This window comes from Amblyomma mixtum, chromosome 5 (genome assembly GCF_055824585.1).
Source record: "Amblyomma mixtum isolate Tamu chromosome 5, ASM5582458v1, whole genome shotgun sequence".
Taxonomy (NCBI): Eukaryota; Metazoa; Arthropoda; class Arachnida; order Ixodida; family Ixodidae; genus Amblyomma; species Amblyomma mixtum.
The window spans coordinates 144,750,991-144,767,744 of NC_143016.1; the positions used below are offsets into that span (position 1 = coordinate 144,750,991).

Genomic DNA, 16,754 nt, shown 5'->3' on the forward strand with positions numbered 1-16,754 from the left:
GATGTCACGGACTGGCACTTCCAAAACTCTTTTCCTTTAAGACGACAAAGAACTGTCCCAAACAAGGTGTGGCATTTCCAGACGTGTAATAGCACGTGGTCACACTGGGTGGTGGACCAGAAACTTGGAGGCGAATGTGAACTCACCAGAAGGAAAATGCAGGCGAAATTAAAGTGAGCTAGCGAACACAGGCGACATTAAACGAGCGGAGGGGAAAGGCTGAGGTCGAGCAGAAAAATATAAAACGAAGAAAGATTTGGAGTCATCAGCTTATTCGTTCCAAGTATGAAGTTTTGCACAGTGACCAGAGCATTCGTGTGGCCTCGGGGGCAAAAATGCGTGAAGGCAAATTCGTTCGAGTGCATTGAATCACTAAGGGGAATCCTGGGGCACGTTGGATGAAGCCCTGAACCAGACATGCTGAGGGGAGAGTTGAGCGGCGTAACAGGGCTCCGAAGCTTGTGAAGGAGCTTGAATCTTCTTTAATGTTGCTGTCACTGTAGTACTAGTGAATATATTTAAACATGTTATTTAAACAACTATTCAAAAAACCTGTCATACTCGACGTGACGAGCGACAAAGAGAAAATGATAGCAGGGAGAACAATACAGCACGCACAGAGCATGGACGCTATAAACGTGGGCACTGGCAACGCCACATTGCAAAGAAAAATTGCACGGAATAAAAAAGTAACAAAAGGTGCACTAAAAGGATTGAAGTAGCCAAATCGACTTCAGCACTATGTCCTGCGTGCCATGCTTACCTCAGTATAGGTTATTATGCCCCAGCAACTTGCACGGCCTCCGCACTAAGACTGCATTGAAACACATTTTATTTCTTCAAAAAGAGCTCGGTGATCGGAGGGCCGTGTTAGGTGGTAGCTGGTCCATGAATGTTGGCGACCCGGTTGGCCCACTCGACGGCCCGGACTTGCGTCTTCGGGTCTGAGCTGGCCAGCACAGCATCCCACCGCTCGAGAGAAGGGATTTTTGTTCTCGTTATTGTTGTTCACCTCGTAGAATGGCGCATACCCACATAGAACATTTACCTTCTTCTTCTTCCTCTTAAAAACATGGAACATACCCACACAGGGGGATTGGCCAAGGTGTAGTGCCGTAAACAAGGAAATTTTCATAGGCGATAACGACAAAATATTAACGCCAAGCTAGAATTTTGGAAACTGTATCGGCGAAAAACCACAGAAGAATATTGAAAGTAAAATAACAAATGGCATTTTGGTGGAAGAATTTTAGAAGTTAGCAAATCAACCTACCAGTTGCAATTATGTAACCACGGAAAAACCCACAAATTGAACCCGATGCAAATCCCTTCGCACTCGCACCGAATGATGGTAACATTGGCGCAGGAAACATTTTTCTTCTTCTTCTCCTCCACATGTTCCTGCTATTACTTCATCTTCATCTGCCTGTGTCGATTAGTGCCTAGTTGTGTGCACGGTGACAGTCATAATGGGAGCAGATTCCTCGTCTATACTCCTATACCTTCTCTCCAGCAAACGCCTACAGGACTTGCTTTTCAAAAATACGTTTACTGAGTTGAATTCCCATTATTTTGTTTTCCTCAGATTCGGAACTGCGCAGCCGCTGGCTTCCCGCCTCCACGAGCGAGCAGCAGACAAGGAAAGAGAAGAAGACGACTGCAGCCTCTCCGGCTCGCGACCGCCTCACGCGCAGTCTTTGTTCGATTCACGCAGCGTTAGGCCACGGTCTTCCCTGTCTCGCCGCAGCGTAACGTTCCTGTCCACTGGCACTACCTGAAGGTGAGCCCGAATCCCTTCACCAGCCATCCCTTTCTGCTCAGAGCCTCCGGGAGTAGCTGTCTGATAGGAGCTTCTCAGTCTGAGCTAAAGAAAATAGCCCTTGACACTTCCTGGCCCCGCGAATCTCTAGCTTTTGAGGCTAAGGTTCCCCGTAAACTGCTAATTTTCACTATTCTCGTTGCTGTTTCACCCCTAGAACTTGGCAGGATAAGTCACTAGATGCGCTGTTCTCTATTTTCACAAAGTCCTCACGCAACGTTTTGCACCGCGTCTACGCACTGCTCGCGTTGTTACTCTAAGTAGCTGGTTATGCAACGCGTGTGGGCAGTGTGCTAGAAGGCATCTCTTGGAATAAATGTCAGCTACCTAAAAAATGTAGCTCAGTCTACCGCCAGCCGCCTTACTAACGCGGCAGTATTCTGAGCCCATATCTCCACTAAAGGAGGTTTGTTTGAGTCATTTCGGGATTTTGCGCTCTTAGCCTCCAGTATCTTACCATTCGTGACTATTAGGTTGCGAGGTGCTGCGGCTTCCACTGTTTAGTACGGAGACCCCGAGGTGTTTTCTTCTCTGGGCTCTCCAATGTTTCTTTAACAGCTTTGTTACCACGCGAAGGCGCATGCCATAATCTGCATATGATCGCACCGGCTTTAGGAGGGACAGAAAAGAGGGAAAGAGTGAGGCCCTTTACTAGACACAGACTACAGTGCTATCGCTCATCAAAGCGATTTTACTTAAAACACAGTAATGTGCTCCACGCGGCCCTTTGTTGCCGCACATTCGAGCTCTGTTACGTGACGGCGGCCTGTTTCTCCAGAAATTTCACTTTGCGGCATGCATGGATCCCTGCTTCATGCGTACCGGTCCCTTTACCATGCTTGGTTACTGCGATATGGGGCAGTAGGATGTCACTAAGACTATTACACAGCTCTGAATGCTGGCAACAAAGCAACGTTGCTTGAGTCGCAGGATTGGGACGTTTACTTCGTTCTCTGAAATAGAAGGCGGAGTACTTGCTTTTCATACTAGACGGCCCAGATTCAAGCACTCGCGCGGCGGAGGGAACAGTTAATGGGGACGACTCTCCTCACGCACTTAACTCTCGCGGACGTTTTTGTCAACAAAAGCCTGAGCCATCCGTGCTCTGGACTCTTTTAAATGAATCCTGGCAACTGCTTCTCCTGCTGCGTGACGTAACTCCATGATGCAAATGAAATTAAACGCACCTCGGCCAACAACTGAAGCGAAAAAATCTACTCGTTCCAGGCGTTCCGGCCCAACCCGCTCGCGTACATCAGCCCGGCAACAAGTGCAACAGCGGACACTCATCAACCCGACTTTCTGGTGAGCTCACTGGCGGCACGTTTTAGGACTGTTGGACGTGCAAAAAAAAAAAAAAAAACGGTTTTTCAACCTGGAGTCCCAAATTGCTGCTCCTCGAACATTGTAGCGGGTATGTTGCGATATGAAGTCACGGTACAAGTGGGTGATCAGTGCTCCTGAATCGTGAGCTCGGGCTTCTTTAAACACTTCCTGTTATGCTAGGGGATAAAATCAGCTCTGATGAAATGGATGGTGACCGCGGTATATATACGGCTTAGCGTCTAAGTGTTCTGTTATTTTCAGGCCTCAGTTATCTCCACTTCAGCAAACGCTAGTAAACACAGGGAGAGAGCTAAGGAAGCAATAAACTGACACATGGTGGAAACGGCAACAGACCGAATAACATAAGCTGGAACTATACTCCTTAAATTACCACCAAGCAGAAATTGCCAAACGAGATGGCGGAAAATTTCACTTAGGCTTCCTTCTCTTCGCTTTTCGTTAACTGCGACTCTTCAAATGCAGCGCCACGTCTAGAATCTCTTCAGCCACTACACGGCTTTTTATGCTTTCTAGAAATTCCTCATTTTGTTTGACCTCACCCAGCGACCTCCACCCCTTCTGGGCGCAACCGCAGCAGCAGCAGCAGCAACCATGGAGCCGGCGACGGACACCACGGCCGCTCCAGACACGAGCAGCACCAGCGCGGCCGCAGGGGGATCGACCACGGGCGAGGTCCCGTCGGGTGATGCGGGAGCTGCCATGGAAGCAGAGTGAGACCGACTTCTGTGTTAATTTTTTTTTTCAGCTGCGCACTTCGTTCAGGTATTGGTCAAGCCAAGCTGGCCACACTACGGCGGAGCGTTTGGCTCGCGTGACGTTCTTCGAAAAGCCGCGATTCTTACTTCAGAAGTGCCTCCCAGCGACCCCTTTCACCCTCCATCCCTTCTCACGCGGCGGAGTTCACGTATCCACCTATGGCTAGAAAGTGGCCACGCCTTTCCTTTCCATATAACCCCCTCCTTACTCGCTGGTGCATTCGCAGTAGGTTTAATTGATGCCCGACGAATTTGCCAGCCTTAAACTAAAGGCTTCATGTCCAGCGTTAGTTAGACGAAAAATTTGTTTTCATGATATGAATTGGGCAGCACCAATTTTGGTTAGAATTTCTTCAAGAGCCCTCCAATACGCCGCCTCTCTATCTCTTCCTTCTTTCACTCTCTCTAATCCCTTCCTTCGGTTTGCGGGTGAAGTGTCCAACCCACCATGGGCGCTAAGTGGTTAGCGCGCTCTGCTACTGAGCCAGAGTACCCGTTTTGAAACCCGGGCTCGGCGGCCGCGTATCGGACGACGCGAAATGAAAAAAAAAAAAAAGCCGCCCGTGCTCTGTGCGATGTCAGTCCACGTTAAAGATTTCTAGATGGTTTAAATTACTACGAGTGCTCCACTACGGCCTTCTTTCTTTCTCCTTTCACACCTTTCTTCCTCCCTTCTTTCAAATTGTGTTCGAGGTGTCCACCGAGAAGTGAGCTACAGCGCTTTTTCCTTTCCTGGAAAAATTTTAGGCATCCAAGGAGAAGTGAAACAGTTACGGCGCCTTTCCCTTCTTTAAAGCTAGTTTACCATATTTGAATCAGAAATGGTAATAGCGCTACAGCAAGAAGTAGACAAGAAAGACGGACACAGGACATGCGCTAACTTCATCTGAATTTATTTACTGCAAAGCCAGCAAATATGTAGAAAATTTAAGGCACGCGCAAAAAAAAACCCGGAAGAATAGGTATCAACAAAACCGTTCAAGGTATGATATCTCAGTCTTGAAGAGGCGGACCAAAGTATCACTCACGCAATCGCACCGTTGCATCTCTCAATGATCGCGACAAATTTCAAGTCATTCTGACACGCTACATCGAGTTGTAGTGTTGACCCTTCCATTATTTTGTATGTATTGTGAAAAACCGCACTCAGATGAACATGTATGATTACAGTGGTTTATGTGTATTTCGTGTTGGTGTACGCGGCTGCAACCTTTGTAGTCACTGCAGTTTTATTCTGTTTCATTTTTTTTTCACTTTTAATCCCCCCCCCCCCCCCCCCCTTAGTAATGCCCACACGGGCCCTTAGGGTATTTGAATAAATAATCCCTTCTTCCTAATGTGGAATGCTTCCAAAAGCTCCCGCGCCTTCATATCTCCACTCCTGCCCACAATCTTTATCTCCCGAAGCCGTGGCTCACACCTCTTGCATTGCTGGCATCTTTTTTGCCCCGGCCCATGTTCTGCCGCACGATTGCACACGAAGCACACAGCGCATTGCTGCGAAAGATGTGCACCTCCTAGATTTGTTAGCGATCGTGCGTTCTCAGCCGCGCGGTCATTAGCGCACCGCTCCGTTTCGCCCACATAGGCTTTTCCACAGGCCAGTGGTATCTCATACACCACACCTGTGCAGCACTTCGCGTACTGCATGCCATGTTTTTTGTTGCAGGAGTTCTTTTTATCGCTCCCAATGCGCACGCATAGCTGGCCAAGCTTTCGTGGAGCAGAAAACACGACCGGCACGCTTTATCGCTTTGCCACCTTCTTCACATAGTGCGCGACCCTGCGCACATAAGGCACCACTTCTGGTCTCACGGTCTGTTTGTTCGGCTCAGTCTCACTTCTGAAACATCACACACTTGATTTTTCTCAGGAGGGCTTCAGCAACTGCTGTGATAAACGTGCATGGGAACCCCGCCGAAACCAACCAATCAACTTGCCTATCAAAACTCGCCTGCATATCATGATGACACCACTTCACGAGAGCTGACTCAGGGTAGAGGCGAGCAATGGCGCGTTTCACAGTTTTTGAATGTGCTGATGTGTAAGGCAATAACTTCTTCCGGGCTCGAGGGGAGTATCGCCAACAAACGAGTATTTTGGTATGTTGACGATTTGCTAATTGTTTAAAAAAAACAAAAAGGCTTGACGTATACAGATGCAGCAAGCACAGTTTTAGCCAACTTCCAAAAAGAGGGAAGGGAGTTGGTGTTCACTCACGAACTGCCTAAAGGGGGGTGCTTACAGTTTCTGGATCTCAATATTACCCTGGGCGAGGATCATGTTTGCTGGCGATACCCCCTCGAGCCCAGAAGGAGTTATTTCCTTACAGATCAGCACATTCAAAAACGGTAAAACATGTCATTGCTCGCCTCTGCCTTGAGTCAGCTCTCGTGAAGCCGTGTCACCATGCTATGCAGGCTAGTTTTGATAGGCAAGTTGATCGGTTGGTTTCGGCGGGGTTCCCATGCACGGCTATCACAGCAGTTGCTGAAGCCCTCCTAAGAAAAATCAAGTGTGCGATGTTTCAGAAGTCGACTGAACCGAACAAACAGACCGTGAGACCAGAAGTGGTGCCTTATGTGCACAGTGTCGCGCACAATGTGAAGCGACATGGCGTGCTGGTCGTGTTTTCTGCTCCACGAAAGGTTGACCAGCTATGCGCGCGCATTGGGAGCGATAAAAAAAAGCTCCTGCAACAAAAAGCATGGCAAGCAGTACGTGAAGTGCTGAGCACGCACGATCGCTAACAAATCTAGGAGGTGCACATCTTTCGCAGCAGTGCGCTGTGTGCTTCGTGTGCAATCGTGCGGCAGAACATGGGCCGGGGCAAAAAAGATGCCAGCAATGCAAGAACTGTGAGCCACGGCTTCGGGAGATAAAGATTTTGGGCAGGAGTGGAGATATGAAGGCGCAGGAGCTTTTGGAAGCATTCCACATTAGGAAGATGGGATTAGATTGCGTGAGTGATACTTCGGTCTGCCTTTTCAAGACTGAGGTATCATATCTTGAACGGTTTTGTTGATGCCTGTTGTACCGGTTTTTTTTTGCGCATGCCTTAAATTTTCTATACATTTGCTGGCTTTGCAGTAAATAAACTAAGATGAAGTTAGCGCATGTCCGGTGTCAGTCTTTCTTGTGTACGTCTTGCTGTAGCGCTATTACCCTTTCTGTCTCACATAATGCACCATCTAGCCCAAATTGACGTTCTTCTAGTTTTCCATATGCTTCCCTTCCACCCCTCGATTTATGGCTGGCGCTATCGTGTTGTTTAAGACGAAGTAGAGATGACTTGCCAGATGTTTTTACACGCACACATTACTGGACGCGGTGAGCAACTTCAGCTATGTGTGTGCTGTCTTTCTGAATCACATAAAAAGAAAAAATCCGTCAAAAGAGATTCCACGGGTCGGATTCGAGTACGGAATCTTCATGCTACGACCAGTGCAATGTTACTTGACGCGTAGAGGTTAGCATAGTCTCTGCGGCAGGCAGAAGCAGTGGCAGTGGGACTTTGCAAGGCCTCATCCTAGGTGGTGTGACCGAAGAAAAGGTGGATGCTGGTGGCGGTGTATGGGGTTTAACGTCCCAAAGCGACTCAGGCTATGAGAGACGCCGTAGTGAAAGGCTCCGGACATCGCACAGTACACGGGCCTCTAGAATTTCGCCTCCATAGAAATTCAAACGACTTATACAAACTCCGCCTCCGGTTATATAATGGGAAGCTACTGCGTGATTTCGTGTGCAACCTGCGCGCGTCGCCCAGTGTCAGACAAATAAAAGAAAAACGGCAGAATTTTTGCCTGAATTCTTTAAACTTGGGAAAGCACAATTGCATGAACGTCGGCTTTTCATGGTAGTTTACTCTTGGATTTCTAATGTTGGCTTATCATGTTGTGTTTCTTCTCGTAAATGGTAGGGTTTCAATGTAGTTAAACCGAATAAGACGAGCGAAAGCAATTGAGGCTGCACCACTTCGAAGGCGACAGCAGGAAAAGACACACGAGCAGTACGCGTTCACCGACGCCCCGCGGTTGCTCGCGTGATTCGGATGCCAATCTCGCGCTTCGGGAATAGAGATGTAAAATTTCAGGAAAATTTGAATGGCGTGAAAGAAACCGTTCTTTTCAGGGTTTTTTTCATGAAAAATTGGAAATTTTGCAAAACATGACAAAAACAGATTTATTTGCAACAGTACAACAATCAATAATAATGCTCCGAAGTTCAGTCGAATATGCAGTTATAGATGTCATATTGTGAAACGAACTTCTGGTTCTATTGCACCGAGAAGATAATGATTTGCACTTCATGCGAATATTGAGGTATAAATATCATATTTGTGGAACGAACTTCTTGTTCTATTGCACCGAGAAAGCGAACATGAAAACTGATCTATAAGTCACTCCATATGGGACTCAGAATCACTGTCGCTGGATGCGGCACTACGCGCAGCAGTATGGATTGAAGCTATGTCCACAGCTAGGTTCGACTGCACATACACAAGCTTTCGAACGCGTTCCCCTGAAAGCCTGTTGCGAATCCTTGTATGGACATTCCCGAAACGTGACCAGTTTGTTCGCAGCTGGCGGATGATGGTGGTATCTCCAGCAGTCGGCAAGCCAGACGAGTTAGCGACTGGTTGGGGTAAAGGCCTTGCCACCAGGTAGATGGGGTCACGTGCTTCGCTGAAGACCCCTGTCCTGTACCAAATTCCTGCGGATATTCTGTACTCTGCTAGGTTGGAAATCAAGAAGCTAGGCTTGTATTTGGCTAAAACCGCTTGCATGCACAGCAGCCTATGTTATTTATGCCGTGTGTGTAGTGCTGTAGAATTTGCAGCCGTTTTGTTCTACTTCAGCCGTGAGTTCAAGTATTAGTGTGTTTTATGCGAAGCATACTACTTTAGCTACCACTTCAGCCCTTCACCGTGGTTATGCGCCTCCAAATCACGTGATACATGACGTCACACCACGTGACACGATGACGTCACGACAGTGCAGAAACGGGGGCCCACCTCGCGCCGTCGCTGTGGTTGTGCGCCTCCAAATCACGTGACACGATGATGCCACACCACGTGACACGATAACGTCACGGCAGTGGAGAAACGGGGGCCCATCTCGCGCCGTCGCTGTGGTTGTGCGCCTCCAAATCACGTGATACATGACGTCACACCACGTGACACGATGACGTCACGACAGTGGAGAAACGGGGGCCCACCTCGCGCCGTCGCTGTGGTTGTGCGCCTCCAAATCACGTGATACATGACGTCACACCACGTGACACGATGACGTCACGACATTGGAGAAGCGGGGGCCCACCTCGCGCCGTCGCTGTGGTTGTGCGCCTCCAAATTACGCGACACGATGATGCTTCGCATTCTCCAGGCTTAACCAAGTTAAGCCTCAGCCATTTTTTTTAAGTCAAGCCTGGATCTTATATGTGACCTGGCCTTCAACCCGCGTACTCGTAGCACGAACGTTTTAAAAAGCACTACCTGGCACCGGCGATGACGACTGCCCTCCAATCGTTCAAAGATGCGCGCTTAATTGTTTTCAAAGCAAAAACAAAAACCTAAACTAAAAGCAAGCAATCGTAAAACCTTGAAATTGCATTGCCTCGTCCGAAAAACACGAAAAAAAAACGGTTTTTTTCCAAAATTGCAGTGTTTTTTTCAGGCCTTCACATCTCTATTCGGGAACGGGCACGGCTAAGCGCGTCGGTAACGCGGTGCGGGCTGGAGTACAGGTTAAGCGGGGGCGCTAGGAGTGTAAACGATGTTCTGAGATGGGGCCAGCGTTGGCAATGATGTAACAAACATACAAACTCCGCAAGATCTTGCTCGTGGTTTGCCCATCAGAACAGTGCTTTCCGTCGCCCCCACACAGAAAACGTTCACCCACCACGAACCAGGCTACCCTTGGCCACCCGCAGGGAGTATCACATCCTCCCGATTCCCACCAATATTGACCTCATATACCATGGTGCACGACGAAAGGCCCGAGCCAAGAAAATACAACATAAGGTCATACGTTGCAAAGCAAATATTCTGTACACTGACGCCAGCCCCTAACAAGTTCGGTCGGATGCGGTAGCAACCGTAGCAACCGGCTTTGGAGAGGAGATAGCCAGCGCCACGGTTCAAAGCCGAAACAGCATAGCGGACGCTGAGGAAGTCGCAATCACGCTTGCCATCAAAGACGCTCACACCACCGACCAAATGACTACAATCATGAGCGACTCGCAGCAAGCCTGCAAGGTATACCTCAATGAGGATCTCTGCCAAGCGGCCGCCCACATCATGAGGAATCTCCCTCCCGGTAGACACACTCGTCACAGTATTCTGTGGATCCCTGCCCTCGAAGGCATAGAGGGCTATGAGGCGGATGACAGGGCAGCTCGGCCATACATTCCGAGCCCCGTCGCCATTCTCCTCTGGACCTTCGTCTCCACTAACATACGACGAAATTATAGACTACGACCGTCTTATTCGTAGGAAATACGCAGCCCCTCACAAACATGTCACTCGTCAGGAAGCTACTATATGGCGAAACGTGCAAGCCCGCACACTACCAAACTTAGCCCGACACAATAAGATCTGGCCCGCGTAATACCCAACAAAGGCATGCCTACCCTGCGGAGAGATTTCAAACATTCTCCACATGGTTTGGATCTGCCCAGAGCAACGTAAAGCGTACCGCTTACAGGAACTCAGCCATGAGCAGTGGGAGGCGAATCTGGCTCACACCGAGTTCCCCTTTCAGAGCCAGCTGATCGGTCAAGACTGGAGGGCCCTATTCGGCAATGGTTTCCCGGACCTTAGTGAACCACCCGCGTAATTACTCGATGTTAATAAAGTTTATTATCTCTCTCTCGCACTAAAAGTAGAAAACATTGGCAAAGGCCGAGTAATTGTTCGCAGTACGTGGCTTGAAAAATAGTCAAGCAGTCGTTAGCGTGGTCAACTGCTTGCTAGTGTATTCAAACTTGCACTTGCATAGCATGACCTGTCATTTTTTTTTCGAGAAGTGCAGTTGGCATAATTCTGTTCACATTCGTGCTCCTACTTTCATGCCACGTTTCAACAGGTGCGTAATTTGATTTGCTGTCAGCACTCCTCCTTTCCGTGGATGGTTTTTGTTATCACGGACACGTGTCCCTCAGAATATATAAAGCGGGAGTTAAGGAGCGGCAGTATGGAAACTCAGGCACATTTTGGATGCAGTTTACTACCCTCAGGTAACATGAAAGATTTCGATTGCAAATAACACTAATCATTATGAACGCGCATATGGCATCTATCGTGCGATTGAGGATATTGCACCATCCTGAGGCCTTGCTTTTACTCGACGAGTGAAGAATTCTTAATTCTTACACGTGGCTGTAATTTTGCTTAAGTTCTATGGTGATTCGCAGCTCTTGGCTGGCCGCCCCAGGCTCTGCCCTGCTGTCCCTGATAAACCTTGAGCTCACCGGACCTCATTTCATATATCTAAAGTACTCTGCTCACTGTGTCCACTTGGCAGCTCTGTGTGCGCCGCACTGGCTGCGCTTGTAAGGGCTTCGGGAGGTGTCTTCCTCGATTCATGTGTACACAGAACTAAAGGCGATCGTCTGAACGGACACCGCAGGATGTTCCCGAGCAACAAGGAACGCAGGCTGCGGTTTTTCTATACATTAATCCTCTACTGCGCTCCGGTCGGCTGATTGCTTCGGCTTGGTGTCATGGGCGTGTGCAGTTGGTGAGGTAACCTTGTTGATCACGCAGAAGCAGTGCGCTAAAGCGCTCCACTTGCTAAGCTGCATTGTCCTGTGCGTGGAAAGCTGCGGCCAGTACTCCGATTCATATTTTAAAACGAGCTCTCTCAGTACGCGCGGACTAGCTTAAGAAGGACATAAATTTCGTTAAAACTTCATTTTGGGTGAGTTGGTAGTTCATCTTGATGTAGAAGGGTTTATAGCTCAAAGACACGGACAAGAGAGACGAAACACACACTCTTGAGTGTGCCTTTCGTCTCTGTTGTCCGTTTCTTTGTTTGCGCTTAAACCCTTCTGCATCAAGGATAGAAATTGCAGGCTATTTGCTTCTTCATGGTAACTGCATTCGAACTGCAAAGACACCATGAACGGGAGATATCGAAAACGTTACTGAAGCTGGAAAAGGTCATCTCATTGGGTGAACTGTCCGGCAGCTACCTTTTTCTTCTGTTTGCGCAGAAAAAACTCACTCACTTGACTGAATGCAAAAAAAGGACTGTTCTTATTATTTTAAAATTCCTTGTGCCTTGTGATTATTATATTTTATTCGTTGCACATCGTGCTTCGTACAGGCTGCGTACGGCAGGCCAAATCTTTCGCTAGGCGTGCGCGACAGCCGCTTTTTCGGCGCTCCTGCGCTTTGTAACGAAGAAAACGTGGGGAAAGCTCAATATTAAGGAGAGGTTTAGTGAGCGCCTGCTTACATTTGTTCTCTTAGCAAGTTTGCGCCGTCATAAGCTACAGGAGCACTGAAAAGGTGACCGTCACGCACGCCAGCTAAAGATTTGGCCGGCTGTACATCTCTGTAAACTGAACACACATTGAAAATAACCGATGAGTTTCCCTAGTTTCGTGTTCCTTCCCGTCATTTCTGCTAGTTTGTTACCGTTAACTACTCCGAAGCGAGCGGCACTCCATGCGTTCTTCCTTTTCGGGGCGACCACAGAAACTGCACTAAACAGGGCCGATTTTCGAGACGCTTGTACATATACTATCAACCGCAAACTTGCGATGAGCCGTTTCCTATCCTTCGGGAACTGGAATTACGCGCAGGATCGCTCGTGTTGCTCACTGGCTCTCATGCTCTCCATAGCTACAGGTAGTCTTTTTCCTTCAGAAACCGCAAAGATGTTTCGTTTTCTGCACATAAATCGCACATAAGAGAAAGCATGTGGGAAGCCGTGAATGGAGGGAGAGTGAATGAGTCGCCGCTGTTGTGGGTCATGAAAAATTTCGACCACCTGTACGGTCCTTTAACGCACTTGCATAGCAGAACACACCGTCTTAGTTGCATATCGCCGCCGTCGAATCGCCGCATATCGCCGCAGTATTTCATGCCGCGCCGTCATTCGCAGCACCCAAACTCAATGTGTACTGTTTGGTTTTCTTGGCTACAGGAGCAGCTCTTACGAAGTGATGCACTGAACGTGCATTTTCTTTTTTTCTTTATCCTTTGCTGTAGGAAGGAAAAGGCAACCAGCAAATTCGAAGAAGAAGCGGAGCCGGCCTCCTTCCTGCAGCTGGTGAGCGCGAGTCGAGGAGGCTCTCGTGCCTTGCTTTAAAGGTCCTGAACCAAGTCTCTAGAAGGAGGTGGAAATCAATACGAAAGAACATGTTGCACTATTTTGTTTCTAACGATGCTATCCTAGCTCAAAATTGTAGCTTTTCGAGCATGGGCAATAAGGCCTAAATGAAGGGGCACAAGCAGCAAACACGCCCTCCGGAACTCTAAATTTTCCTCTGGTGCCAAGACTGAGACCTCTTCTGTAAAGAGCAAACATAACTAATAACTTTCTTTATGAACATCGTTCTGTGACATAAGCCGGATTCAGTGGCGCCGCTATCGCCCAGTGCGGGTAACAACTGGGAGCGCGGCCCATAGGAGTGCATGTAAACAAAAGCTCTCCTTCCAGCGTTCATTTTTTTTCCTGCTATGCCTTAGTGTTTTCTGCGCATGTGATTTGTATTACAATTTTTTCATTCTCATGTGCTCGTATACCGGTCATATGTGCTTAAATTATACTTGCGTGTAATAACTAGCCTTTTGATAACACTTTTTTCTCCTTTCCAAATTTTCTTTATTTGCACTGTTCATTAGCCCCTCCCTTTACCCTCCTATGCAATGCTTGCTTAACCTCGTCTTTAGGGACGTCCTGAACAAATAAATGAGTACCGTCGGACGGGGTTGAAGACACTGCCTTTTCATTCCTGTATAACAGTACGAGCTTAACGTTTCTAGGTGTCGTTGGCAGTTTGTCGTAAAAAAAAAAATCTTTCGCCAGAAAAGTGTATGCAGTCCCCAAGAAAGCCATTTAACCAATGTTGCAATGTAAGATGCCAAAGGATATTTATTAAAGGACGTATGCAAACTTTACTAACAATGGTTGAAATTTCTAACTTTGAAACAGCTCAATTTGTCGAATGGACATCATTAGCTTATTTCAAAGATGCACGTGACGCTAAACACACTTAAGAAACATTACTAGTGCTAAAATGTCTCGATGAAAATGAAAGAAAATATGCTAGCACGCTGAACGTTTTCAGAAACGCTAATTACGTCATTCGCCAGCGGAGATGACAAAGGCTCCCACTTGCGATACCAAAAGCGCTAAAGTCATTTATACGAATATACCGCTGCTAGCTGTGGCACACTCCCAGAAACCGCTGCGAATTAGCAATGTGCACGTTTCCCTACATAGCGCCTTAAAATGTTTAGGTCTGGGCGTTCCTTGTTGGCAGTTCTTCCACTGTCGCCTCAGCAGGCGCCGAAGGTGGCGCTGAGCAGGGCGCGTGCCTTGTGATCTATACTTAACATCACAATGCAGGACCAGGGTACACACCATTTTGGGCTACTGAGGCGCCACCATGCCGTTCTTCTGGCATTGCTGAAGACGGCATGGTTGATACGCCGTGCAGGTTGATACGCCGTGCAGGTTGATACGTCGTGCAAGATAATTTTCAGGATTAGAATTGAAACATAATTTCGAATTGAAGGGAACTGGGCCTGGAAATATGGCGTCCTTACCTTATTTCTCCTTGAGCTTACGTGTAGATATCTCTTAGTTGTACTATATGTTCTCTTACATTCGCCACAAGCGTTGTACATAATGCCCAAAGTTTACAATGCGAAACAGCTCCAAGCTCCCGTTTAGATCTTGGTATTTTCGAACCTGCAGTTCAAGTACTCGTCGTTCAAGGACCGCGCCTTCACGGCCATCGGGTGCGCGGTGGCTGTAGTCACAGGCTTCTCTTTGCCCACCCTGATCGTGCTCATGGGACACCTGCTGCGCAAGTTCATCGTCTTCCAGTCGGTCGAGGCGGAGCTCTGCGGAAACCAGAGGTGGGTACATTGACCCCAGTGTGAAGATATGAAGAAAAATTGCATACATGAACAACTTCCCTCTGAGAAAATACGTTGTCCGGAATTTCTGGGCACGTTTTCTTTCCTTTGAATGAAGGCAAATCTTCAGTTTGCGATACTTCATTAGTGGGAGGTGCACTAACACTGGTAAATTTAACCCACCTTTTTGGATTGGTGACTGCGGCATCGGACTGTTGAGGAAGAGATCGCCAGCACTACCACCGCCACGGCAGCTCCATTAAGTGGAGGCGAAAAGCAAATGATATCCGGATGGTGAGACTTGAGAATCCGAGGTCTTTGAAATTACTGAGGAGCCCCTCACAACAATGTTCGTGGGTGGTCAAAGAGTGCCCATGGCAGGTGAAATTCATTCCCTAGGCGGAACTTTTTTCAAAGCTACTGGCGTCGATGTTTCGTTCTTCAGCTTGAAATATGAATATCGTTACCAGGAACGGAACGCTGTATTGAATAGCAATATGCTCATAGGCTTTTCGTCGTGCTTATTTCTGCTATGTTGTCTTCAATTCAATTTTATTAAGTAGACGTCACAAACGAATAGTGGCGCATTTGGCGCTGATTACGTGATCATGTGGAATGGAATCATGTGAATGAATACTTTGCCCCGGGCCATCTTGGACACATTATGCGCCTGTTAGCATTCACAATAGCGAATTCAGCGCGCCTCGACAATTCTGGCTTTCTCTTGTGATGTAACGCTAGTGTAGACTGCGCCCTTTTCATTCCTAAAACTGCGTTCAGAAAATCCATTTACGATTGCCTTTCACTAGTTGGAGGATCACGGTTTGAGATTTTAGTTATGTTGCTTTATATACACTGCATTCTGATCCTGCATTTGCAAGAAAGGTATCTTAAAATTTTATTACAACATAGGCATTTCAACTTAGTGTTTTGTGCATGGTTGCCCCAACTGCTTACGGGGCCATAAAACCCAACACATACACGCGGATACACATGCACGCTTTACTAACTTATGTCCCTTGTGTTTTCCTTTCAGTTCTGCAAGAATACCTTACGTTTATGCTACTCAGGCGAATGAAACGTAAGTATGAGATTGTCTCGGCCCTAGAAAGGACCGGGTGCGAGGGCAAGCCATGCAGCCAAGTAATGCCACTAAATTCAGACTGCGATAACACTGCAAGATTTAACGACGTGCGGTATACGCGCAAACCAGAGTATGCGAACAGCCACTATGCCTGCTTGTGCAAGTGGTAGGCCCTTTCCGATCACCCATTAATTTCATTGCGCCAGCACATCAATACATGGTGGGCTGACGTATTCTAGAGGCTGTGTAAATGCACTGTGACGTACAATGTGCTTCACGTAAATTAACCTATATGTTTAAAGGTATTTGTTTTCTTATTATTTAGTGCTTACTTGTCATCATTTGAATTTCGAAAACTGGAGGCAGATGGAAAGTGTCCTATGAAGTTGTAGAGCATCAAAAAAACGCCCCTTGACAGGATCTTAAAAAAGTCAGAGCGGAAACAATTGTGATCTGTACGCGCGCAAATGAATACCCTGACGACATGAGCTCCTGCTCTAAAAATACTGTGTATTGGGGGCGGGCATATGTTAGCCGCTGCGGTCTCGCTATCAGCATGAGTCTGGCCACGTAGGGGCTAAAAGAGTTTAGGGTAGTTTAAGAAAGTTACGGATGCTTGTGGACACAAGAGTATGAGGCGGGCACATCAACGTG

At 47.6% G+C, this 16,754-nt stretch overlaps 2 protein-coding genes across 2 annotated transcripts in view; both read left to right on the forward strand.

Annotated features, from left to right (window-relative positions):
- The window catches only part of LOC149343975 (uncharacterized), a 189,849-nt gene that overhangs the window by 105,624 nt on the left and 67,471 nt on the right, over positions 1-16,754 (forward strand). The gene's annotated exons all lie outside the window — the stretch shown is intronic.
- Positions 1-16,754, forward strand: part of LOC149343979 (phosphatidylcholine translocator ABCB4-like) — a 60,306-nt gene that overhangs the window by 3,914 nt on the left and 39,638 nt on the right. Inside the window, exons 4-7 of the mRNA XM_089542791.1 lie at positions 3,047-3,124; positions 3,680-3,876; positions 13,139-13,199; positions 14,853-15,016. Coding sequence (XP_089398917.1) covers positions 3,047-3,124; positions 3,680-3,876; positions 13,139-13,199; positions 14,853-15,016 — 500 coding nt within the window. The remainder of the gene's footprint in view (positions 1-3,046; positions 3,125-3,679; positions 3,877-13,138; positions 13,200-14,852; positions 15,017-16,754) is intronic.